The sequence below is a fragment of the Mobula birostris genome, chromosome 3, assembly GCF_030028105.1.
Source record: "Mobula birostris isolate sMobBir1 chromosome 3, sMobBir1.hap1, whole genome shotgun sequence".
Classification (NCBI taxonomy): domain Eukaryota; kingdom Metazoa; phylum Chordata; class Chondrichthyes; order Myliobatiformes; family Myliobatidae; genus Mobula; species Mobula birostris.
Genome location: NC_092372.1, coordinates 167,863,860 through 167,890,873, shown reverse-complemented (window position 1 = coordinate 167,890,873; position 27,014 = coordinate 167,863,860). Strand labels below are relative to the sequence as shown.

Sequence of the window (27,014 nt, the reverse complement as noted above, 5' to 3'; positions counted from 1 at the left end):
CAACCTGGAGGTTAACTTTAAGGGAATCCTGTACGAGGACTCCCAAGTCCCGTTGCATCTCAGAACTTTGAATTCTTTCCCCATTTAAATAATAGTCTGCCCGTTTATTTTTTCTGCCAAAGTGCATAACCATACACTTTCCAACATTGTACTTCATTTCCCACTTCTCTGCTCATTCTTCCAATCTATCCAAGTCTCTCTGCAGCCTCTCCGTTTCCTCAGCACTATCGGCCCCTCCACCTATCTTTGTATCGTCAGCAAACTTAGCCACAAAGCCCTCTATTCCATAATCCAAATCGTTGATGTACAATGTAAAAAGAAGCGGCCCCAACACTGATCCCTGTGGAATACCACTGGTAACCGGCAGCCAACCAGAATAGGATCCCTTTATTCCCACTCTCTGTTTCCTGCCAATCAGCCAACGCTCTATCCACGTATGTAACTTTCCTGTAATTCCGTGGGCTCTTATCTTGTTAAGCAGCCTTATGTGTGGCACCTTGTCAAAGGCCTTCTGAAAATCCAAATATACAACGTCCACTGCATCTCCCTTGTCTAGCCTACTGGTAATTTCCTCAAAAAATTGTAATAGGTTTATCAGGCAGGAATTTCCTCTAAGGAACCCATGCTGAGTTCTGCCTATCTTGTCATATGCCTCCAGGTACTCTGTAACCTCATCCTTGACAATTGACTCCAACAACTTCCCAACCACCGACATCAAGCTAACAGGTCTATAATTTCCTTTTTGCTTCCTTGCCCCCTTCTTAAATAGCAGAGTGACATTTGCAATCTTCCAGTCCTCCGGAACCATGCCAGAATCTATCGACTTTTGAAAGATCATCGCTTATGCCTCCGCAATCTCCACAGCTACTTCCTTCAGAACACGAGGGTGCATTCCATCTGGTCCAGGATATTTATCGACCTTTAGCCTATTCAGCTTCCTGAGTACTTTCTCTGTCGTAATTGTGACTGCGCACACTTCTCTTCCCTGCCACCCTTGAGTGTCCGGTATCCTGCTGTCTTCCTCAGTGAAGACTGATGCAAAATACTTGTTCAGTTCCTCTGCCATCTCCTCATCTCCCATTACAATTTCTCCAGTATCATTTTCTATCGGTCCTATATCTACTCTCACCTGTCTTTACTCTTTATATACTTGAAAAAGCTTTTAGTATCCTCTTCGATATTATTTGCTAGTTTCCTTTCATAGTTAATCTTTTCTCTCTTAATGACCTTCTTGGTTTCCTTTTGTAAGGTTTTAAAGACTTCCCAATCCTCTGTCTTCCCACCAATTTTTGCTTCATTGTATGCCCTCTCCTTAGCTTTAACTTTGGCTTTGACTTCTCTTGTCAACCACAGTTGCATCCTTTCTCCACTCAAAAATTTCTTCTTTTTTGGAATATACCTGTCTTGCACATTCCTCATTTCTCGCATAAACTCCAGCCACTGCTGCTCTGCCGTCTTTCCTGCCAGTGTCCCTTTCCAGTCAACTTTGGCCAGTTCCTCTCTCACTCCACTGAAATACCGACACATCAGATTTTGGCTTCTCTTTTTCTAATTTCACAGTGAACTCAATCATGTTATGATCTCTGCCTCCTAAGGGTTCCTTCACCTCAATCTCTCCAATCATCTCCGGTTCATTACACAATACCCAATCCAGTACAGCTGATCCCCTAGTGGGCTCAACAACAAGCTGTTCTAAAAAGCCATCTCGCAGACATTCTACAAATTCTCTCCCTTGAGATCCAGTGCCGACCCGATTTTCCCAATCTACTCGCATGTTAAAATCCCCCACAATTATCATAACACTGCCCTTCTGAAAAGCCTTTTCTATTTCCAGTTGTAATTTGTAGTCCACATCCCTGCAGCTGTTTGGAGGCCTATAAATAACTGCCATCAGGGTCCTTTTACCCCTGCTATTCCTTAGCTCAACCCATAAAGATTCTGTACCTTCCGATCCTATATCACCTCTTTCTAATGATTTAATATCATTTCTTACCAATAAAGCCACGCCTCCCCCTCTGCCTACCTTCCTATCCTTCCGATACACTGTGTATCCTTGGACGTTCAGCTCCCAGAGACATGCATCCTTTAGCCAGGTCTCAGTGATGGCCACAATATCATACCTGCCAATCTGTAGCTGTACAACAAGATCATCCACCTTATTTCTTATGCTGCGTGCATTTAAGTACAACACCTTAAGACCAGTATTTGATACTTTTTGCTTTGATTTCACTGCAACTTTATTGCACTGCAACTCATCCCAATGGCTACAAATTTGCCCCATCACCTGCCTGTCTTTCCTGACATCTTTACTGCTCACTATCTTAGATTTATTTCTGTTTTCCCCTTCCTCCGCTCTATCATTCCAGTTCCCATCCCCCTGCCAAATTAGTTTAAACCCTCCCTAACAGCTCTATTAAACTTTCCCGCCAGGATATTGGTCCCCTTCGGGTTCAGGTGTAACCTGTCCTTTTTGAACAGGTCATACTTCCCCCAGAAGAGATCCCAATTATCCAAGAATCTGAAGCCCTGCCCCTACACCAGTTTCTCAGCCACGCATTCACTTGCCTGATCCGACTACTCTTGCCCTTGCTAGCACGTGGCACAGGTAGCAATCCCGAGATTACTACCCTGGAGGTCCTGCTTCTCAGCTTCCTTCCTAACTCCTGGAAATCTCTCTTCAGGACCTCCTCCTTTGTCCTATCTATGTCATTGGTACCAACCTGTACCAAGACAACTGGCTGCGCACCCTCCCCCTTTAGAATATTCAGGACCCGATCCGAGACATCCCGTACCCTGGCACCTGGGAGGCAACACACCATGCGGGTATCTCTGTCAGGCTCACAGAATCTCCTGTCTGTTCCCCTGACTATGGAATCCCCCACGACTACCGCATTTCTCTTCACTCTCCTTCTCTCCTGCACAACAGCGCCAGGCTCAGTGCCAGAGACCCGGTAACAATTGCTGTTGCATGTGTGTAAATGCAACTTTGTTCAACGCTTTAATTGATGTGTAGATTAAAGTTAATCTAGGCCTCATCATGGAGCAGCCATCCAATCTAAACAAATACGTGGTTGAATGAAAGCTATTTAAGTATCTATTTCAAAATAAAATTGTGTATAAAATTTAAGCCATCAGGATATTTCCCCCTGGTTTCTGGTTTCCGTAAAGTTGCAACCAAACATTTTAGGCAGTTCCGTGTTTCACTTAACAGGTTATTATATAGAGCTGAAGATTGTATAATTCCATTTAAAAATAAATTTATATTAAACCAACTTTAAATATGTTGGCAAATCAGGTAAGCTGTGATGAAATGCAGAGACAGGCATGAGCAATAAATGCCCAGTAAAGTCTATTTAAATCTGCATAAATGGAATGGTGCACAACAGCAACCTATTTTTAGAAATTATGTTTCATTTTGTGAAATGTCTAAATGTTGTGAAATATTTTGGAGGATGAGGACATCAACAAGAAGAAAAGAATGTGAGTATAAATTGTCAGGTCTAAAGTAATAACTTCTGAAGTTGTCATTTAAGGTTTAGGAAGGAAATCTGAAAGCATGAACGGAGATGGAGATTTCCTGCTGCATTGTATAGGGGCTGGGGAGACCACAGCTGGAATATTGGGCACTGAAACAAAAGCAGAAAATATCTGAAATACTCAGACAGCATCCATAAAGAGTGATATTTTCAGTAGATAACCCTTCGCTAAAACTGAAACAAGCATGTTTTAATTTATAGACCGGGATTGAGGGTGGAGAGATCAGAGGGCATGCCAGAGAAAAATGTTATTGTCAGGACAACAATTACTTTAAAAACATTAAATTGGAGAACAGAGAAAAATGTAGAAATACAATGGAACAGAATGACTCAGCCATGACTGTTGAGAAATTCTCCTTCACTTTCTTGATATCTCTCACTTCCTTTCTGGGATAGGTAACCTACCAATATCCATTATAAGCCCACTGATTCCTGCAACTATCCAAACCTCCTGCCACCCTGCTTCCTAGAAGGACTTCATTTCAGTTTTCCAATTTCTCTGTCTCTGTTGTAATTGCCTGATGAGATTTTTTTTTGTATTAGTTTTCTTAAGAAGTCTTCCTTTTCCATATCTAAGCTTTCCCTGAACAAGGCTCTTAATGGTCTCCTCTATTTCTTACACTTGTGCTCCTTCTACTCCCAGTTAGAATAAGAATAGTGTTTCCACCCCACCATCCTCCACATTTCACATAACATCTTCAATAATTTCTGCCACCATCAATGTGTATCCACAAGCAGACACATCTTCCTCTTCTCTTCACGCATTCCAGGACCATTCCACTTGTGATGGTTTGGTCCTCTCTTCAATGCCCACCAACCACTCCCCTTCTCAAAGCACTCTCCTATGCAACTATGGCAGATTCAACACCTGCTTTTTTATCTCATTCCTTTCCAGCATCCATGGTATAACAGACAGTCAGGTACATTGAAGCACTTTGCATTTGTTATTGAATTTAATGTTTGCTTGCTCTGCACCACTATGGCCTTATCTGTCTGTTTCAATTTATTTATTTTTGTTCCTTTTTCCACCTGCTGCTTTTTGAAGCAGTTGTTTCCCTGACAATGTTAATCTCTACATTATCAGTGACATTTCCTCTGATCTGTCCATCTCGCCCTCTCTTAAATACACTTGCTTTCCCAATTTTCTGTTCAGACGAATTGTCCACCCAAAATGTCTACCCTGTTTCCCTTCCCACTGACGCTGTCTGAGCTGCTAAGTGTTTCCAATATTTTCTACTTTCATTTTGGATTTCTAAAGGCGCAGCAGGATATTGGTCAACTGAGAAGTTGGGCAGAATGGTGGCAGATGAAATTTAATTTAGACATGTGAGGAGTGGTAATTTGAGAAGCTCCATTAGGACATAGAGAGCAGTTAGTAGGGACCTTAGGTGTATTTGCGTACAAAGATCTTGGGCTGCAAAGTCCATAGCTCCATGAAAATGACCACACTGGTTGATGAGGTAGAGAAAAGGGCATGTGGTATTCTTTCCTTCATAGTCTGAGACATTGAGTAAAGGAGTTGGGAAGTCACGTTGCAGTTGTACAAATAGTTTGTCAGAATGCATTTGAAGTTTGTTTACAATTCTGGGATCGGCATTAGAATGCAGAAGAATTCACCAGGATGTCGCCTGGAATGGAGGGCTCTTAATGTAAGGAGAGATTGGGTAGGTTGGGTAGTGCAGTGTTATGTGCTTCACTGGAGCGGGGCTGTATGAGGACATACCCGATCAAAACTTTTCCATGGACAGCTTCCAGACCGTTTGGGCTGACCGGGAGTGCACTGAGAGTGGTAAGCGTAAAGGAGTTGGGTGCTTACTGTTCTGGTTAACAACAGATGGTGCAATCCGGGTCATATTACGATCGAGGAACGTGGTTGTAGACCGGATATTGAACTTTTTACTGTTGGACTTCGGCCATATTCCACCGAGATACAACAGTGGGCGGCACGGGAGGTCGTTCCTACCTGTGGCCATCGAACTTGCAGCTCCTCCCGTGGAGGGTCAGACACCCTGAGGCAATAGACTGGTCCTGGACTTATTTTCCATCTGGCATAGTTTGCATTTTGTTGTTTGATTGTTGGGGGTTTTTGTATTGTTATATTTATGCTCTATTCTTGGTTGGTGCGGCTGTAACGAAACCCAATTTCCCTCGGGATCAATAAAGTATATCTATCTATCTATCTTATTCTCATTGGCCTATAGGAGAAATTACTTTATCGATTTATAAAATTATAAGGGGCATAGATAGGGCAGATAGTCTGCTTCCCAGGGTGAGGAGTATAGAACTAAAGGCACTGGTCTCAGATGTGAGGGGTATTTTTTTAAACAGACCTGGAAATGTAAGTGCTTCAGTGAATGGTGGTTATCTGGAACAAGCTGGCAGAGGAGCTGGTGCGGGCAGATACAGTTACAACATTTAAAAAGGGGTAATTGGGTGGGAAAGTTGGAGAATAATGCAGGTTTAATGCAGGCTGGCAGGATTAATCGGAATCAGGTTTAATATCACCATTATATGTTGTGAAATTTGTTAACTTGGCAGCAGCAGTGCAATGCAATACATGATAAATACAGAAAAAATAAGTAAATCAATTACAATAAGTATTTATATAATAGTTAAGCTAAAAAGAGTGCAAAATCAGAAATAATAAAAGTGAGATAGTGTTCATGGTTTCAATGTCTATATAGGAATTGGATGGGAGAGGGGAAGAAACTGTTCTTCAATCACTGAGTGTGTAACTTCAGGCTTCTGTACCTCCTACCTGATGGTAACAGTGAGAAAAGGGCATGCCCTGGGTGATGGATGTTCTGAGTGATGGATGATATTTTCTGAGGTACCGCTCCTTGAAGATGTCTTGGAAACACGCAATAGCATCCCCCATACCGGACAGTGAGGCAGCCCGTCAGAATGCTCTCCATGATACATCTGTAGAAGTTTCTGAGTGTTTTAGAAGACAAACTAAATCTCCTTTGACTCCTGTTGACATATAGCTACTGTCCGGCCTTCTTTATAGTTCCATCGATATGTTGGGACCAGGTTATATCCTCAGAGATCTTGACACCCAGGAACTTGAAATTTCTCACTCTCTCCACTTCTGATCCCTCTATGAGGATTGGTTTGTGTTCCCTCATCTTACCATTCCTAACATCCGCAATCAGCTCTTTGGTCTTACTGCCGTTGAGTGCCAGGTTGTTGCTGCGACATCACTCCACTATTTGGTATATCTCACTCCTGTACGTCCCCTCATCTCCCTCTGAGATTCTACCAACAATTGTTGTATCAACAGCAAATTTATAGATGGTATTTGAGCTATGCCTAGCCACACAGTCATGGATATAGAGAGAGTAGAGCAGTGGGCTAAGCACAGACCCTCGAGGTGTGCCAGTGTTGATCTTCAGTGAGGAGGAGATTAGAAAGTCAAGGATCCAATTGCAGAGGGAAGTACAGAGGCTCACATTCTGTTGCTTATGATCAGGACTATGGGAATGATGGGGTTAAATAAACAGCATCCTGACATAGGTGTTTGTATTGTCCAGGTTATCTAAGGCCATGTGAGGAGCCATTGAGATTGTGTCTGCCATAGACCTATTGTGGCGATAGGCAAATTGCAATGTGTCTAGGTCCATGTTGAGTCAGGAGTTAATTCTAGCCTTGACCAACCTCTCAAAGCATTTCATTACCATAGATATGCTACTGGATGATTGTGATTAAAGCAGTTTACACTGCTTTTCTTGGGCACTGGTATAATTATTGCCTTTTAAAGCATGTAGGAACTTCTGACCATAGCAATGAATGGTTGAAAATGTCCTTGAATACTCCCACCAGTTGGCTGGCACAAGTTTTCAGAGCCTTACCAGGTACTCCATCGGGCCTGCTGCCTTGCGAGGGTTCACCCTTCTGAAAAACAGCCTGATATCTGCCTCCGAGGCAGAGATCACAGGGTCACCGGGTGCATCAGGAATCTTCACAGCTGTAGTTTTATTCTCTCTTTCAAAGCGGGTGTAGAAGGTATTGAGCTGTCTGGTAGTGAAGCATCACTGCCATTCATGCTATTGGTTTTCGCTTTGTAGATTAATGTAGATAGGCATCACATCTGGTGTGGATGAGATGAGTCACAAGGGCCCACTTCTGAATTCTATGATGTTCAAGATCTATAGATTGTTATATATTAAATTAATCAAGTGACAAGGGGCTAATGTGGAAAAATGATAAGAATTAAAAATCAACTTTGATTGTACTGACTCCATGACTGTGAATGGTGAAGCAGGCATGAGGTGCTGATTGGCTCATTGCTTCTTTTTCCTTTAATGTTCTATGTGACTGATGAATAAATAATGCAAATGCAGACTATTTTAAAAGTATGTATATGTAATATCATGTGATCTACCGGGCTGATTGCATTAATGTCTGATATAACAGCTTGAATGCACTGGAACGGAAGAAGCTGCAGAGAGCAGTGAGCTTTGACCAGTACATCACTGGCAGTATTTATAGATGATGCTGCCTCAATAATGTAAATTCTGTTGTCAAAGATCCCCACCACCTGGGCCAAGCCATCTTCTCATCGGGTAGGAAGTTCCACACCATCAGATTCAAGAACAGTTACTTGCCTTCAGCCACTTCTCTCTTGAATCAGCCAAAAAACCCTAATCACTACAGTTTAGTGACTACTTTGACGACCTTATATTAAAATGGACGTGTTTCTTTTTGTTATGATTGAGTTTTCTTGTAAAATGTGTGTGCAGTGACTGATTCATTTATGGTTTTTCCTATAAGTGCTGTTTACATGATGTGATGTGCCTGTGGTGCTGCTGTTAGCCTTCCGTTTCACTTGTGCAGATAACAGTAACTCAACTCTTCCTTTGACTTTAATTGTAAATTCACAAACTAAGAGTTTACTTATTGCTTCTTTCTAGAAAATGAGATATTTCTCCTTTTCAACAAACAACAAGTAAACCAGAACTCTCGCAAGTATTACACAGCTACAATTCCACTGAAGATCAGTAAGAAGGGAGAGGATATCAACAGCTTAGAAGCAGACTGGCTGGAGCACATGACGGAACACTTCACGAAGGGAGCCTTGTTAGTGGATGCTTTGATTTATCTGGGAACGCTGACGGGTATGGAAACCAAACCTTGCCACTTAATTAGCTTAATGGATTCAGCGGTTCACGAGGCTGTTTCAATGTTGTATTTCTCGATGACATTATGATGCCAATGACTGGTTCTAGGTTAAGATGCTAAATAACACTCATAGCCCAAACTGTGATGGCAGTAAAAGCCATCAGGGTGGTCCAGAGGCAGAGGGTCACGGCCACCTACTCAAAGTTGGCTGCACATGACAGGAAGTTTGTAGCAGTAAGGCTTTGTGCTGAACCACGGCTGTGAAAGGCTGGAACAGCTGAGAGGGTCGCGCTTGTGCCTAACGTGACCCAAGGAACGTGCTAAGCATGAATTGGTGCACCAGTGATTTGTGCAACTCTTTTTATTAGTTTTGCACAGGTAAACTGACTGACCAGACGTGTGTTTCCTGTTTGGGCAGATTCAATACCGAAATCAGTGGATGGGCTTTTTATCTTTGAAGGAGTTTCAGATGAAAAGTATGAAACCTACGATGCTATAGTTGTGGAACAGTGGACGGTGATTAACGTAAGTATCAGTGTGGAAGCTGCAGTGCAACACATAGGCTTAACATGTGAGACATGGGCATATTTCCAGCAGCTGGGATGGGAATTCTTTCAGTTCCAACCCTGAAAATTATACCTGTTAGCAGTTTGCTGAATATTCTGGTGTTTCAAAACGTGACTAGTCTAAAATTTCTATTCTTTAAATTTCCAAATCAAATTTGCATTTACTGTAAAATATTAAAATTAATGTTTTGTGGTCATCTGTATGTTTGTCACGTGTGTAATGAAATTTCAGGGTTAAATTACTAAATTTCAAACTAGATTACAGAGAAATCCTGAGCAAATGTTGTTCTGTCTGATTTGGGTTGCAGACATTCACCTCGAAATAAGACATGTCACTTAGCTTCGACTTGAACTTGGGTTCAATTCCATCAAGGCTGAAGTGGTACAGCAACACCAACGTAATAATAATATTTGCCTGCACAACCGTGCAATGAAAACTAAGGATTTACGCTGCGAATGGAAGGTTCTTGTTTTGATTTTCAAATGGAGTCCTCTGATGTGCTGACGAATGGAGGACTCTGGATATGAGCAGTGGCATCTGTTCATCTCCAAGAATGAACACCAGTCCAGATCTCTCATAGGCACACCATGCCATGCCACTAATAAGTCCTCACATGACAGCAGACTTCTACAGGGCCTGCTTCTGTGACTATGGCTTTCAGGGGACCTCTTCAGGCAGATCTCAGCCTGGCACTGCAAGCTCAGTTCAGGCACTTTCTCCACTGGGCTCCCTCAGCATAACTGTAGCAATGCCCTTCTGATTCCCCCTCCCACAAGCTCATGATCCTTGCCCACCACCACCACACTGATCTGCCATGTAATGCTAACATTATCCAGCCAATCATCCCCCAATAGTATTTGCACCCCCGCAACCCATGACTGCTGATGGATAAGGTGGTCATGAAAACCCAATTAAGGTTATGTAATTGGGGTTTTATTACAATATAATGTTTATTTCAAGGACAAACTATAATGTAGTTCATGGGAAAGTTGTGTTGAAGGATAAGCTTTTCATGTAGGGTTCAGATTGGCCTTATGCCACATGCAAAGTTTTAAATTCCCAGCCATGGGCATTTCTAACATAGATTACATAAAAATTCAAAGCTGCATGCTTTTAAATATGGTGAATACAAGACCCAGAAAGTGTTAGAGGAAGCTTCTGAAGGGTAACACGGCTGTTTGCAAACCTGTTTGCAGACTTCCTGTTTTGATTTCAATGTGAAGCACATGAAAATGCAATAAGTACACTGAAACCAGGGTAATGTGATTTGGCGGTCATGCTGTTCCTACTAAAACTGAGCTCAGTATGAAAAAAAATGTGCTAAAAATTGGCAGCACAACATTTTTAAGTAGTTAGCAAACCAAATATTCACATACCCTCATTAAATAGGATCAGCTTGTGATAGAGAAATCAAGAGATCATCAGCGATATCCTGTCACATAGTTACTTCTCTCTGAATTATGCAACAATATTTTCTCATTAATATGTTGGTTGTTTTCTTTTCCCCTCCTGTCACTGTCCAGTAAACTGACAGATTATAGCTGAAAATAAGACTGAATAAAGTATTCTCACAGAGACATAAAAATAAGTCATGCTTACACTGACATCTTGAGGCTTTTCTACACAGTCAGCTACTCATCTTTAACCATCTCATCAAACATCATAAACGATACTTTGGATTCCATAACCCTGCTCGTTCCTGGAGATCATAAGAGCATGGCGTGGGTACCTGATCTAGGCTGTCCACCACCAGGAGAAAGGAATATTGGTGCCCACTATGACTGAAAGGCTTATTGCTGCCACACTGCCAGATCTAATTAGTCTTCACACCTACTATGTCCCCCAACCATCCCTCTAAAGTGTAAGCTTGCATCTCCTTCATTTCCTCACCCCGCCCATCTACAAACATTTATATCTCCTCCATTCCCTGCCTCCCCTCAGCCCAACTTCCCTTCCAGGCGGTGAGAAATGTAACCTGCCAGAGCATGGAGTATCAACGAGAGATGGTAATGACTAACTTGTGCCATTACTCAGTTTTATATTCTCAACCAAAATCTTAGGTAACAAAATTGAGAGGCTGGTCATGGCCAGAACCAATCCCTTCCTAAGCAAGTACCTGCACCCACTGTAATTTGCCTATCGCCACAGTAGGTCTACAGCAGATGCGATCTCACTGGCTCTCCACTCTGCCTTGGATCACCTGGATAACAGTAGTACTTACATCAGGCTGCTGTTTATTGATTACAGCTCAGCATTCAATATAATCATACTGTCATCTGTAATCAATAAGCTCCAAAGCTTGGGTCTCTGCAACTAGGTCCCTGACTTTCTCACTGGGAGACCACAGTCAGTGCAGCTTGGAAATAACATTTTCTCCTTGTTGACAGTCAACACTGGTGTACCTTAAGGATGTTTGCTTAACCCACTGCTCTACTCTTTCCACACTCAGGATTAATTAAAAGCAGAGATGACTGTTTTTTCTCCTTATGAAACCGAAATCACTCTAGCTTCATACCTTAAAAGGAGTTTTAACTTGAGGAAGTGTTACCATTTTGATCAAACAATACATGCATGCTCATTCACAATCTTAGCCATGTCCAAGGAAACAAATAACCTTTGCCATGGGACAGGAAGAATTGTCCACAAATGAGGAATCTGGGTTTATTTGTGACCTCCTAGACAGCTGAAGAACAGAGCTGACAGTAGTGAGGAGTAATTTCTTAGCAAGAGGGAAGTGAATCTGTGGAATTCATTGCCACAGAGGGTAGTGGAAGCCAAGACACTGGGTTTATTTAAGGCAGAGAATAGCTAATTCTGTTCCTATATCTTATAGTCTTATGAGCTAATCTACAAAAAGCACATAAAGATCTTTTAGATATGGGCTAAATATGAATGGTCTATTATTCATAGGTAATATAGTGAAAAGCAAATTTATACAATCTGATCATTCCAGGCAGAATGTAGTTCTTTCAACACTTTGCATGGATTTTGTTGCCATGACACTTACATAAATTTTATTTATTAGCTAGCACTGTATAATTTAGAGAAATATAAAGATTTGTACAGTAAAAAAGCATGAAGGGATTTAAAAAACAAATAATGTCATGCAAGATAAAAAAACTTCAAAAATGACATCTCAAACTCACATTTATCTCTGTATCTTCCTTAAAACATCACTAAGAGTGTTGCAACTTTATTATTAGTTAAAAATAATCTTGTCAGGAAAAATAATCATTTTTTAAGTGGTGTACAGTCCACCAGTTGAAAGTGATTACATTTTTATACTAAGGAACAGAACTAAACAGAAACAACGTTGCAGCACTAAGCATTGGAATAATTTATGGATGTTTAAAATAACATCCTTATTCCTAACAAGGAGAATTTTTGAAAGCTCACTCACATTTTTATCTATTTTCGAAATGTTATGAAATGCTTCTATTACTCATGAAAGATTAATTAAGTAAAATGTATACTTTTAGTGTTGAAGCATTTAAAAGAGCAAAATATTTTTTTAAAAAGAGTTGAAAATAATGAGTAAAAGTTAATAGCCCAACTAAAATTCTGTAAAACCACAAGCCGTGAAAATCTTGGTTCCCAAGTAGGCGCTTCACTGAATTTTTACATCAGATACATTTTCTGAACTGGATTGCCTTCAGCACAATTATTTTCAGCTGGAAGTAACAGAAAGCCCTCTTCTTCTGCCAGTGTCAATTTAAGCATATCCTATGATGATTCACAGTCCAAACTTTTCCTGGTAAGGTACCTTTGCTCCACCTTGATGCTCCTTATAACAACTAACTCAGAATGTCAACTCAGCAGAGTGTGCTCTTGAATTTACAGCCTAAGACTTTTGAAGACTCTAACCCTGAATTTATCAACGAAATTGTCAGTAGCAGTTAGTGTTAAAATTAATGAAACTGACAAACAAATTAAAATCTGGAACAAACAAAAATAACACGGCAACCATTAACAACTTGCTTTTCTTTGTTTCTTTAGGGAAATGAGGTGAAAACTGATTACGTTCCCTTGCTGAATTCCCTGGCTGCATATGGCTGGCAGTTAACCTGTGTGCTGCCTACTCCTATACTGAGGAGGGACAGGTACGAAATGTTGTTCAAACACCACAGTGCTGCTAGAGTATTCTATTTGATCATTATTAGACGCCAATGGAACAACGAGTAACTCCCACTTAGACAACAACATTTATCTGTGGCCCTGGAAGTAATTCCTTCAATAAAATTGATTATTTGTTGCATAACCAGAAGCAGCTGGAAATAATCCTTGATAAAATGTCATTAAACTTTGACATAAACTATCTTTCTCTCTCCGCAGATGCTGCTTGATCTGCTGCACATTTTCAGCATTTTCATATTTGCAGCACCTTCAATCTGAAAGATAGTGTCTAAGCAGGCTGACGTTTGCAAACTATAGTGATTATCACTGTGCACTCTTGCAGCAACCTCCACCATGGGAGTGCCAGACAGTGTGAACTAGAGCCTTCACATGCTGAACCTGTGCAAATATCCCTTTATTAATCGCTGAAGTGGACATGTACAATACTAAGTATTGGGCAGTACACAGCTCTGTCAATCAAGCTAGTTGCTTCACTAGTGCAAGAACCTTTACTGCTTTCATACGAGTGAAATCTGAAAGTATTGTAACTTGTCTGTTCATTAGGATTTCCCCAAAATCTAAGAATTATCCCCAACGTTACTTCCAGGGAATACAACTACAGTGATGTCTTTGTAAGACCTTTCACTGTAAGGTCATAAGACAAAGGAGCAGAATTAGGCCATTCAGCCCATCGAGTCTGCTCCTCTATTCCATCATGACTGATCCTGGATCCCACTCAACCCCATACACCTACCTTCTCACCATATCCTTTGATGCCCTGACCAATCAGGAAGCTATCAACTTCTGCTTTAAATATACCCACAGACTTGGCCTCCACCGCAGTCTGTGACAGAGCATTCCACAGATTCACCACTCTTTGGCTAAAAAATTTCCTCCTTACCTCTGTTCTAAAAGAACACCCCTCAGTTTTGAGGTTGTGCCCTCTAGATCTGGACACCCCCACCATAGGACAAATCCTCTCTACATTCACCTTATCTAGTTCTTTCAATATTCAGTAGGTTTCAATAAGATCCCCCAACCCCCTACCGGCAGTCTTCTAAATTCCAATGAGTATAGCCTTAAGACTGCCAAAAGCTCGAGTGTACAATGTCACAAAGAGTAGTGGGAGACTGGAGGATTGGGAAGACTTTAAAAAGCAACAGAGAACAACCAAACAAGAAATAAGGAAAGGAAGATAGAGTATGAAAGTAAATTAGCACAAAATATAAAAATAGATAGCAAAAGTTTTTATAAATATATGAAGCGGAAGAGGGTGGCTAAAGTCAACGTAGGTCCCTTGGAAGGTGAGAAGCGGAAATTGATATTGGGTGATAAGGAAATGGCTGAGGCATTGAACGACTATTTTGTGTCGGTCTTCACAGTGGAGGACACATTTAATATGCCAAAGAAGGATGTTATGGACGAAATGGGAGGTGAGGACCTTGATAAAATCACTGTCACCAAAGTGATAGTGATGAGCAAACTAGAGGGCCTGAAGGTAGGTAAGTCCCCTGGTCCTGATGGGATGCATCCCAGGGTGCTGAGGGAATTGGCAGAGGTTATAGTAGATGTGTTGGTAATCATTTACCAAAATTCTCTGGACTCTGGGCAGGTCCCGGCAGATTGGAAGACAGCAAATGTCACGCCACTTTTTAAAAAAGGATATAGGCAAAAGACGGGCAACTATATGCCAGTTAGGTTAACATCTGTAGTCAGGAAAATGCTTGAAGCTGTCATTAAGGAAGAAATAGCAAAACATTTAGAAAGGAGTGGTTCCATTGGACAGATGCAGCATGGATTCAGAAAGGGCAGGTCCTGTTTGATAAACTTACTGGAGTTCTTTGAGGACATAATGAGTACAGTGGATAGAGGGGAACAGGTGGATGTTGTATACTTGGATTTCCAGAAGGCGTTTGATAAAGTGCTACACAAGAGACTTATAAATAAGATACAGATGCATGGAGTCAGAGGAAGTGTATTGGCATGGATAGTAGATTGGTTAACCAATAGAAGGCAGAGAGTTGGTATAAATGGGTGTTTCTCTGGTTGGCAGTCAGTGGTGAGTGGGGTGCCGCATGGGTCGGTGCTGGGCCCGCAGCTCTTTACCATTTACATTGATGATTTGGAAGAGGGGACTGAATGTAGCGTAGCAAAATTTGCTGATGACACTAAACTGAGTGGAAAAGCAAATTGTACAGAGAATGTGGAGAGTCTGCAGAGGGATATAGATAGGTTAAGTGAGTGGACCAAGATCTGGCAGATGGAATACAACGTTGGAAAATGCAAGATCATCCATTTTGGAAGGAATAATAGAAGAGCTGATTATTATTTAAATGGTGAAAGATTGCAGCATGCTGTTGTGCAGAGGGACTTGGGAGTGCTTCTGCATGAATCGCAAAGTTGGCTTGCAGGTGCAACAGGTTATTAAGAAGGCAAACGGAACTTTGGCCTTCGTTGCTAGAGGGATTGAATTCAAGAGCAGGGAGGTCATACTGCAACTATACAGGGTACTGGTGAGACTGCACCTGGAGTACTATGTGCAGTTCTGGTCTCCAGACTTGAGGAAGGATATACTGGCTTTGGAGGCAGTGCAAAGGAGGTTTACCAGGTTGATTCCAGAGCAATTGAGTCACCTGGGACGATACTCTCTGGAATTCAGAAGACTGAGAGGGGATCTTATAGAAACATACAAAATTTTGATAGGGATAGATAAGATAGAAGTAGGAAAGTTTCCATTGGTAGGTAAGACTAGAACTAGGGGTCATCACTTCAAGATTCAGGGGAGAAGATTTAGGACAGAGATGAGGAGAAACTGTTTTTTCCAGAGAGTGGTGAATCTGTGGACTTCTCTGCCCAGGGAAGCAGTTGAGACTTCTTCACTAAATATATTTAAGATACAGTTAGATAGATTTTTACATAGCAGGGGAATTAAGGGTTATGGGGAAAAGGCAGGTAGATGGAGCTGAGTTTACGGACAGATCAGCCTTGATCTTATTGAATGGCGGGGCAGGCTCAATAGGCTCCTGCTCCTATTTCTTATGTTCTTATGTTCCTCATATGTTAACCCCTTCATTCCCAGAATCATCCTTGTGAACCTCCTCTGGACTCTTTCCAATGACTACATGTCCTTTCTGAGATATGGGGCCCAAAACTGTCAATAATACTCCAAGTGCAGGCTCACTAGTGTTTTATAAAGCCTGAGCATTATCTCCTTGCTTTTATATTCTATTCCCCCTGAAATAAATTCAACATTGCATTTGCCTTCTTCACCACTGACTCAACCTGTAAGTTAGCCTTCTGGGAGTCTTGCACGAGGACTTCTAAGTCCCTCTGCACCTCTGATGTTTGAACCTTCTACCCATCTAGATAATAGTCCACACTATTGTTCCTTTTACCAAAATGCATTATCATACATTTCCCAACACTGTATTCCAAGTGCCATCTTTTTGCCCATTCTTCCAATTTGTCTTAAGTCCTGCTACAATTGTATTTCTTCCTCAGCACAACCTACCCTCCACCTATCTTTGTATCATCTGCAAACTTTGCTGCAAAGCCATAATTCCATTATCCAAACCATTGACAAACTATGTGAAAAGTAATGGTCCCAATACTAACCCCTGAGGAACACCACTAGACACTGGCAGCCAACCAGAATAGGCCCCCTTTATTAACACTTGCTGCCTCCTGCCAGTCAGCCATTCTTATATCCATGCCAGTATCTTTCTTGTAACAGCATAGGATTTTATCTTGTTAGACAGCCTCATGTGTGGCACCTTATCAAATGCCTTTTGAAAATCCAAGTAAATGACATCCACTGCCTCTCCTTTGTCCACCTTGCTGGTTATTTCCTCAAAGAGCTCTAACAGATTTATCAGGCAAGATTTCCCTTTACAGAAACCATACTGACTTTCACTTATTTTATCATTAATCCCTAAGTACCCCGAAACCTCATCCTTAATAATAGACACCAACATTTTCTAGACCACAGAGGTTAGTCTAACTGGCCTATGATTTCCTTTCTTTTGCCTTCCTCTCTTCTGAAAGAGTGCAGTGACATTTGCAATCTTCCAGTCCTCCAGGACTCTGTCAGAATCAAGTGATTCTTGAAAGATCTTGACCAATGCAGCCATTATCTCTTCAGCAACCTCTCTCAGGACTTTGCAATGTACTCCATTTGGTCCAGGTGACTTATCCACCTTAATACATCTGAGTTTGCCTGGCACTTTTTCCTTTGACATAGCAATGGCACTGACTCCTGCTCCCTGACACTCACGGACCACTGGCACACTGCTAGTGTATTCCACAGTGAAGACTGACGCAAAGTACCCATTAAGCTCATCTGCCATTTCTTTGTCCCCTGTTACTACCTCAGCAGCATCATTTTCCAGCAGTCCAATATCAATTGTCTAGTTTGCCCTCATATTTCATCTTTTCCCTTCTTACAGCTTTTTTAGTTGCCTTTTGTAGGATTTTAAAAGCTTCCCTGTCATCCCACTTCCCACTCACTTATGCTACCTTATATGCCCTTCCCTTGGCTTTTATGCCATAGCAGTGTCTGCATAATGACACTCTCAGTCCAACCCCCAATCCTTAAAGTAGATCTAACAGAAGTATTTCAGAAACACGAGGAATTCTGCAGATGCTGAAAATTCAAGCAACACACATAAAAGTTGCTGGTGAACGCAGCATGCCAGGCAGCATCTCTAGGAAGAGGTACAGTCGACGTTTCGAGCCGAGACCCTTCGTCAGAACTATTTCAGAGAAATATAGAACAGGCAATTAATTGTTTTTTCACTTTTATTTGCATCCTCCCCAAAATCTACCCCATGACATAAAGAACACTCTGATATTTTTTTTCCTTGTATAGTGAGATACAATGTGAAACTTTTCTTACCTAAAACTTTCTTGAGCAACTGTTTCCATCTTTGTTGTAGGAGTTTCACTACCTGCTAAGTTTTCTGCAGCTGACCAATTGTGGAGAGATGCTCCACATGTCAAAACAACCTCTTTGTCACACCTCATGCAATAGAAGCCCCAGCCCTGAATGTGAAATGTTTGCCTCATCCTGTTTTCAGCACAAATTCCCTTTAATTTTACATCTTTAAGTCTCAACTTATCCTGCATTTTGCTGCCTGAAACTCCACAGAAAACCTCCATGTTATCAGAACTCAGATTTACAGGATGTAAACACTTTAAGGTGATATGAAGGGTGCGATATTAGAATTAGATTTTCTTTCTACTAATTATAGTTGGAGTTCAACTAATGATGGGGCTAGATGGAATGTTTTTCATTAAAAATTGCAGCCATTTTGATTCCTGACAATTCTCTATTACTGCAACCTGCTGTAGCTGCCAAATCACAAAGAAAGCATTTAAACTCTGGAAGCAGTGCAAAAGAGGAACAAAGGGACTGATCTCATTCCAGGGGACCGACACTGGACTAACAAGCAAATTGGGTGTTGAAATTATAACATTGCACAGAACTGCAAGACTGTGAGACATAATCTTATGATATTTATTCTACAAACTCAAAACACACATGATTAATTTATTTGTCATGATCATTGGTAATCATTTTCAGATTATTGAAACAAGCATCTATATTCTAAAATGCTGTAACACAATTTTAGAGTCTTTGTCACTCTCTCATGTATTGCCAATTCTTCACAGCTACATAGATGACCCCATACAATTTATCATTTTCCCTTTGAAAAATACTTTTGAGATGCCGACATTGATTTAAAGGAATTTATAAATATAAATAGTTATACTTTTGAAAGGACCAGCTCAGAGTTGACCTTACATGGTTTGCAAGTTATATCAACAAAGCAAACTCAAAGAGAGGACCTGTTCCTGTACTGCTCTATTCTAAAACATGGAAGACCCTCAGCATGTGAGGCAGCGTCCATGTAAAGAGAAACTGCTGCTTCACGCTACAGTTTCTGAAACAGTTCTTTGTTCCAACGATCCCTCCCCCACCTTCTCTGCTATTCTGAAAGCTGACAAGTTTTCTCTTTTTCCTAATCCTACTGAAGCATCTTGACCTGAAACGTTAACTCTGTTTCTCATTCCACAGATGCTGACAGGCCGGCTAAGATTTTCTTTCATTATCTTTATTTTAGATTTCCAGTACTTGCATTTTTAAAAATTAGTTTCACTTACGAGGGTCAGAAAAGTTGGGTCACACCTTAAAATTAAACTGTGCCATTCAGATAAAGTTACAATTTAAACTACAAAGAGCATATTTGTAGTTAACACCAGAAAAGAATGGTCAGAACCTGAAATGCTTGTTAAATTGATGGACCCCCAACCATTAAGAAACGGTTCTGCAATAATGAATGGAAGTTGATTTGGATGACTGAGATCAGAGTGATCATACTCGCCTTCATACTGAGAACCTTAGCAATTCAGTGAGCTTATCCATTGTCTGACAAAATAAATAATTTGGGTGATTTGCAGTTTAAATTATATTCCTAAACCGAGGCCACTGTTGGAGATAGACAATAGACAATAGACAGTAGGTGCAGGAGTAGGCCATTCGGCCCTTCGAGCCAGCACCACCATTCACTGTGATTATGACTGATCATCCACTATCAGTATCCAGTTCCTGCCCCATCCCCATAACCTTTGATTCTGCTATCTTTAAGAGCTCTATCCATCTCTTTTTTGAAAGCATCCAGAGACTTGGCCTCCACAGCCTTCTGGGGCAGAGCATTCCATATATTCACCACTCTCTGGGTGAAAAAGTTTTTCCTCAACTCCGTTCTAAATGGCCTACCCCTAATTCTTAAAGTGTGGCCTCTGGTTCTGGACTCACCCATCAGCGGGAGCATGCTTCCTGCCTGCAGCATGTCCAATCCCTTAATAATCTTATATGTTTCAATCAGATCCCCTCACAGCCTTCTAAATTCCAGAGTATAACTAGAGCTGGCTCAACTGAGACAGATTAGGGAAAGTAAAATGGGTCAGACTTCCAATTTCAAACAGTAATTGAGTGAGCTCTGCTGGAACTGCACATCTGGAGGCTGGATGAGGAAAGAACCACACACACTGTGCAGCTTACGATGCACATCCTACCAGCACTCACTGTCAGCCTTCACTCATGAATGATGGCCACACGGGAGAGACCTTAAGACATAGGAGCATAATTAGGCTATTTGGCCCATCCAGTCTGCTCCACCATTTAATCACAGCTGATCCTCTTCTTCCTTCCTCAGCCCCACTACCTGGCCTTCTCATTGTAACATTTGATGCCATGTCCAATCAAGAACCAAGAGCTTTAAAAGAAGACTAAGCTAGCAAGGAGCATTGATAAAAATGGGGGCGGGGGGGGGGAATTGGCTTAGTGGGAAAAAAGTAAAACAGGGAGATAAGGCATGGAAGTCACCAAGTCCATACTGACCTTCAAGCACCCATTTCACTAATCCAACCCTAATCCAATTTATTGTCTTCATGGTCCTTTCAATTTCCCTAGAGACCGCTACTCACCCATACGGGGAACCTCTAGTGGCCTATGAACCTACCAACTCGCACATTTTAAGATGTAGAAGGAATCCTTAGTACCCAAAGGAAATCCCTATGTCCACAGGGAGAATGTATAAATTCCAGAGAGATAAACAGCAGAGGTCAAAATCAAACACAGGTTACTGGAACTGGAAGCAGCTGCTGAAAGTAGGAAGTCTGTCTTCTGAACCTGTTAAGATTTGTTCACAGCATTCAGATATTCTGCACAATTTTACATCAGCAATTGAAGTCAAAGTCGAGTTGATTGTCATATGCACAAGTACGTGGATGCACAGGTGCAATGAAAAACTTACAGCAGCATCACAGGAAAAACATACTTTGAGCATAAATTACGCACAATATTTACAAGAAAAGCACAATTAGAACATAAAGAAGTCCATTTTAGTGCAAAGTGATCAGAGTGGTCAGAGGGTTCTAAACTGCAGTGATTGTGGTTTTACCGGTTGATTGAAGAGCTGAATGGTTGATGGAAAGTAGCTGCTCTTGAACTTGGTGGTGTGGAACTTCAGCCCTCTAAACCTCCTGCTCCAAGACCTTTTCTCATTGATGAACATGAGCATCTACCCCATATTTTCCTACCAGCTGTTTCCTGAACTGTAATAAACCCAACAGAATTTTGCTTGATTATTTTGCCACATTGCTAGCTGCTTCTAATGCAGGAAAACATTAGTGAAATTTTACAATTAATTGCTTTTCTCATATTTACATATTTCTATTTCATTACAACACTGAATGCTATTTGGCCCATCAAATGTGACTGTTCTTAGAGCAAACCTATTCTCCCATTTATTTTTCTTTAACCCATTTTCTTATAGATGCCTATTAATAATCCCCAATTCTCCAGGGAAATTTAAAGCAGTCGACTATTTTAATAATGAAAGGTTCATTTATTATGGAAGTATGTTTGAGATTCTTCTTCTCCAGATAGCCAGGAAACCAAGAAAACCATGGAAGTCATTTCAGAGAGAAAATGCAAACCCACCCCTCCCACACACACACAAAAGGAATGACAACACAATCATCAATCCCCAAACTCCCTCCTCTGCACGGAATGCAACAAGGACATCAACCACCCCCCCCCAACCCTCTGCCCCGCATGAAATTCAACAAGAACATCAGCCTCCAAATACACCTCCCCACACAAAGAAGCTAACAAAAAAATGTAACAGAAACATTGAACCCCACCCCCGGCACAAAAACGAGAAAAAATGGACATGTCTTTTGTTGGTGAAGGGTACTGAAGCACCTGGAGGAAACCCATGCAGAGACAGGGTGAATGAGCAAACTCCACACAGACAACATTGGAGGTCAGAATCAAACCCAGGCGGCTGAAGCCGTGAATCAGTTGCACATACTCTTTCAACAGCTTTCAGTATAGGGAAGGATATACTGCAGGCTGGGACGTGCATGGCTGATCTACCCTCCGACGTCATAAATGTAGGTGTCAAGATCTTCACATTCCTGCTGTGCTGTTGGATACCAGCAATGGCATGGTGGGAAAGTGGTTCTGCAAGAGGGTAGTTTTCAGGAATGCATTCAGCGGTAGGGACCACAATACAGTAAGTGGAGGGAGCTGCAGATATATATGTATATATATATATATATATATATATACATATATATCTCAACAGAAACCAAGGCCCGAGAAGTAATTCAATGAGAACCAAACCATGAGAAGAGGAAGTCTTTACTCTACACTCTTGCTTCATTGCTATTTGGGGCAAACTGCATCAACCTTGGGTGTAATATTACTCATCAAAACAGCACTAGCAGGGTAGCTGTTACTGGGATAAGCAGGCTGAAAATAACATAGGATATATCTGGTCTCAATTTGCACAACTTAGACCTGGTGCATGTGTTGTTTTCTTGATATATCAGGGTTTATAGGTAATAAAACTAACAGAATGTTAAAAAAAAGTTTTAATCTAACTTTTGCTAGATTTGGTTGGAATTCATGAAATTAATGAAAGAGAATAATGTTCTTCTTGGTGTGATATACTTTACAGCGATGGGAATCTTGCTACAAAACAGATCGTCTTCCTCCAGAGACCATCACTGCCAAGCAAAGAGAAGAAAAAGGAGCCAAAGGTAAATGGCCTCTTTTTTTTTGTTTGCAAGTGTAACTTTATACAGCATTTTGCACAGCAAAGCTATAGAAGATTAGTTATGCTTGACTCGACTAGGTTGAAGTCAGTAGAACAAAGATTGCTATTGTGGATTGAATCACATTTAAAGAGACCATGTCAGTATGAGTAAGGGTGAAAGAGTACAGCGGTATGTAATATTCATCATGGTGCCATCACACAAATCCAATCCAATGATCTTTTCTTTAATATTCTCTGAAGTTGTTGCCAGTGAAACACGTTGTTTCTAGCACTATAAACAAACTGCTGGAGGACCTCAGTGGGTCAAGCAGCATCAGAAGAAGCAAAAGGATGTTCGTCATTTCAGATTGCAGATAATATCTAACCCACTGAGCTTCACCAGCCTTTGGGTTTTTGCTCCAGATTCCAGCTTCTGCAGCCTCCTGTGTCTCCATGCTGTTTCTAGCTTTTGGCAATATCCTTCTCCTTTCTATTCTGGTTCTTTCCTCGTCAGCACCTTTCATCTTTCTCTCTCTGTCAGTTGCCACCCATTCCCTTCCACTCTGTGCCCTTGCTTATTGGCTCAGTGCTGCTCATGTTTAAGTGTTGTGAGTAAAGTAGTAGTTCAGGTTGCTTCTGTGCTGGTCATGATACCTCAGATCAGATTCCTTGCCATTGGCAGGTAGGAGCCACAGTGGAAGTTGAAGGAGGGGGTGAAGGGGCAGTCACTACATTAGAAGGGGAAAGGAAGAGTGCTTTATAATGAATGAATTGAGAAAAGGGCCCGCTGTGACTTAAGTACAGAAAAACAGTCAGAAGGGGTTGAGGATTTGAAAGAAAACACAAGTTATCTTGAATGGAAATTATCTGAGCAGTCAGGGCATCCAGGGTTATGGTGAGAAGACGGGGGAGTGGGACTAAATGGGAGAATGGATCAGCTCATGATAAAATGGTGGAGCAGACTCGATGGGCTGAATGGCTGACATCTGTTCCTTTGTCTTATGGTCTTATGGAAAGGAAACCTATTTTACATGGTGAGCTTAGTAGGTATACAGACGGATGTTCTTAATAAAACAGTTCCCTATGTTTTGCATGTGTAGTGTTGGCAAGAATAGACACAATTTAAGTTCCTCAGGAGCTTTTTGTTATGCTGAATTTTGCTAATAATTGCAGTATTCGGACCACGTTTTACATGTACTCTTTTATGCCTTTATATTTGCTATCTGTGTATTTTCTCAAAAGGTGTAAGTCCCACCCTTTTTAAAATATACATTTGATCCATGTGACCTTTTTCTCCCACTCTGAGGAGCCACACAGATGGCTGTGATGAGAATTGGCATTTCTTCACCATTACTCTGAAGAGACACAATGTGTAGAGCATTAATTCATTCCAGTACATAAGAAAGTGTTTTTGTTACCCACACAAACTTTATGGGCTACAGCAGTTATTTCTAGTAAAACAACCAAGGGAACAGAATCTTATTCAACTCTCTTGCAGGAAAAGGAGCCTGTAGAACTGAATTAATCAGATGAAAAGCACTAACTTTATTCACAGAACAAACGCTGTAGAGTTGTAAAATATTCTATTTCTGCTCTATATAATGAACTTCTGGTGTCCTTTACAACAATGGGAATCTTGATACAAAACAGATTGTTTTCCTTCAGCCACCTTGGTGGTGCCAGAGGTTGTATTGAAACCAGTGCAAAACTGAGGCAGCAATGTTGTGAACTGTTTAGTATTATTTGGATGGTGTATATTTGAATTACTTGGGTTTATGGACTTCAGGCATTTAAACGTTCCATAACGATGCCACAAGAAATGAACCATAGCTTTCTCTAAGAAGAGAAAAGGTCGTAGATGTAGCCGGGAAATTAATCTGTAGACAATCCTAGCAATAATTCAACTCTGTTCTCCATATTTGTCTGCAGAAAAAATCAACAAAAGATGAAAAATCAAGCAAGAAAGACAAAGGCTGTTTAAAAGATAAAAATGGCAAAGCACCTCTTACAGTGAAGAAATCTAAAGAAGTTTCAGATGAAAAACTGGAAGAAAGTGTGGCAAAGAATGGAGACAAAGAAAATGTTGAAATTGGAATTTCCCTGAATGCAGAGGGGAATGAAAACAATATCCCTGGGACTGAGGGAGTGCAAAGCTACATATGTGTGACAAATGCTGAGGGGGCTGGGAGTGCAGGGTTAAGCACAGTTCCGGAAAATGTAATGAATAAAGCCCATGATGACAAAAATATTTGTGAAAATGAGGATGTGAAAGTAGTACAGGAAAAGCATGAAAATGAATGTCAAAGTGATACAATTAGTCAAAGTGAAGGAGAGGCCTGTCAAGCAAAAGTGGATACTCCAGTGAATGGAGAATGTATTGTCACTAGTCAGCACCTTAATAACACGCCTGCCCAAGCCTCGGAAGAAGCAATTGGATCCATCTCAGAAATAAAGCCTACTGCACCTGAGGAAGGGAAAGGAGGTGTAGAATTACATGATGGTGAATAATGCAATATTCTGGATAATAAAAAGATAGTGCAATTTTTTTTCCCCTGTGAAGTCTGGTTGTAAAATTTTTGCTGGTCTGTTTGTAAAATTATGCCCATGTTGTGTCACATCCTTAGTGAATGAACTCACTCACACACACACTTGCTTGTTATGTGATAAAGCAAATAACGATAGTTTATGCTAGAATTCTGTGTTTTTATACAATACTACAGTTGATAGTATGACATTCTAGCATTAAACTTAATAAGAATGTAGGTGTTACAGTTAATATTACAGTAAAATCTATTAGTTGATCAACAGCAAATAAAATATTTTATACAACAACAACTTATGCTTGTCAGCAGTTTCCTCTCACAGGATTATGTATTTACTATCATTTAATATTGCTCCTGTAAATAAAATATTGTTTTCATTGAGAAACTCGCTTCAACATTTGTATTTTACACGTTCAAGTATTATAATGCAATTATTTTTTTGTGATGTTAAAATCACAACCTTGGGTCTGATACCTGGGCGATACAGAGTTAATGGATCTCAAACTGAGTGAAGACGGGCATGGTTTATTTACAGCAGAGGTTATCAACAGCCAGACAACATTTCCTAATCCCTGTCAAACATGCATCACGATTTTGATTGACTGTGATGCTTTATAACAGGGGTCCTCAACCTTTTATGCACCGCGGACCGGTTTAATATTGACAACATTCTTGCGGACCGGCCAACAGGGGAGGTGGAGTGGTGTTAATCACGACCGGAATATGGGTGATGAGGCAACTATAAGTCACTTGTTTATCTAACGAAGTTAACATTAAACACACAGTGCATATTTTCCTCGCATGAATATGGTAATAAGTCAATAATAACAGTGGTTCCAAGCCTCCTTGCCGTGAAGAATGCAGCAGTGGTCGGAACGCACCCAGCACACCTTTAAGAAAAAAGCCGAAATAAACAAGCTAATCGATTAGGTGCTGCACGGCATGTAAGTGTCGGCCCAGATCAGAGGCGACGCAATCAGCAATCGCCTCTGATCTGGGCCGACATTTACGTGCCGGGCGGCACCTAATTAATTAGCTTGTTTATTTCGGCTTTTTTCTTAAAGATGTGCTGGGTGCGTTCTGGCTACCGCTGCATTCTTCGCAGCCCAGAAGTTGGGGACCACTGAATTATAAGTCACTTATAAGTCAATAGCATCATAACATTTTAAGTAACGTTTGGATATTAAACACACAGTGCATATTTTCCTCATATGAACATATAAAATCATTGCAACAGACCAATATCTCTGAATCAATGGGAGCTCTGGGCTTGTTTTCCTGCAACAAGACGGTCCCATCGAGGGGTGATGGGAGACAGCGATACTTGAAGGGGGTACGTTATGTCCAGTCTATTCTGCAATTTAGTTTTCGTTGCATTCATTGCAGAAAACTCCGCTTCGCAGAGATACCTTGGAAATGGAAGCAACGTTTTCAGTGGTGGCTATCTCAGGATATTCAGCCTTGACTTTGATCCAGAATGCCGGCAGAGATGTTATGTCAAACATACTTTTCAGCCCGCCGTCATT

The 27,014-nt window shown here is 41.0% G+C and overlaps 1 protein-coding gene across 1 annotated transcript in view; it reads left to right on the top strand.

The window, feature by feature from the left end:
* The window catches only part of LOC140195407 (raftlin-like), a 103,806-nt gene extending 77,971 nt beyond the window's left edge, over nucleotides 1-25,835 (top strand). The window contains exons 6-10 of the mRNA XM_072253648.1: nucleotides 8,450-8,653; nucleotides 9,076-9,182; nucleotides 13,221-13,324; nucleotides 22,868-22,949; nucleotides 24,875-25,835. Coding sequence (XP_072109749.1) covers nucleotides 8,450-8,653; nucleotides 9,076-9,182; nucleotides 13,221-13,324; nucleotides 22,868-22,949; nucleotides 24,875-25,453 — 1,076 coding nt within the window. The 3' untranslated portion in view covers nucleotides 25,454-25,835. The remainder of the gene's footprint in view (nucleotides 1-8,449; nucleotides 8,654-9,075; nucleotides 9,183-13,220; nucleotides 13,325-22,867; nucleotides 22,950-24,874) is intronic.
* The last annotated feature ends 1,179 nt before the right edge of the window (nucleotides 25,836-27,014 follow it).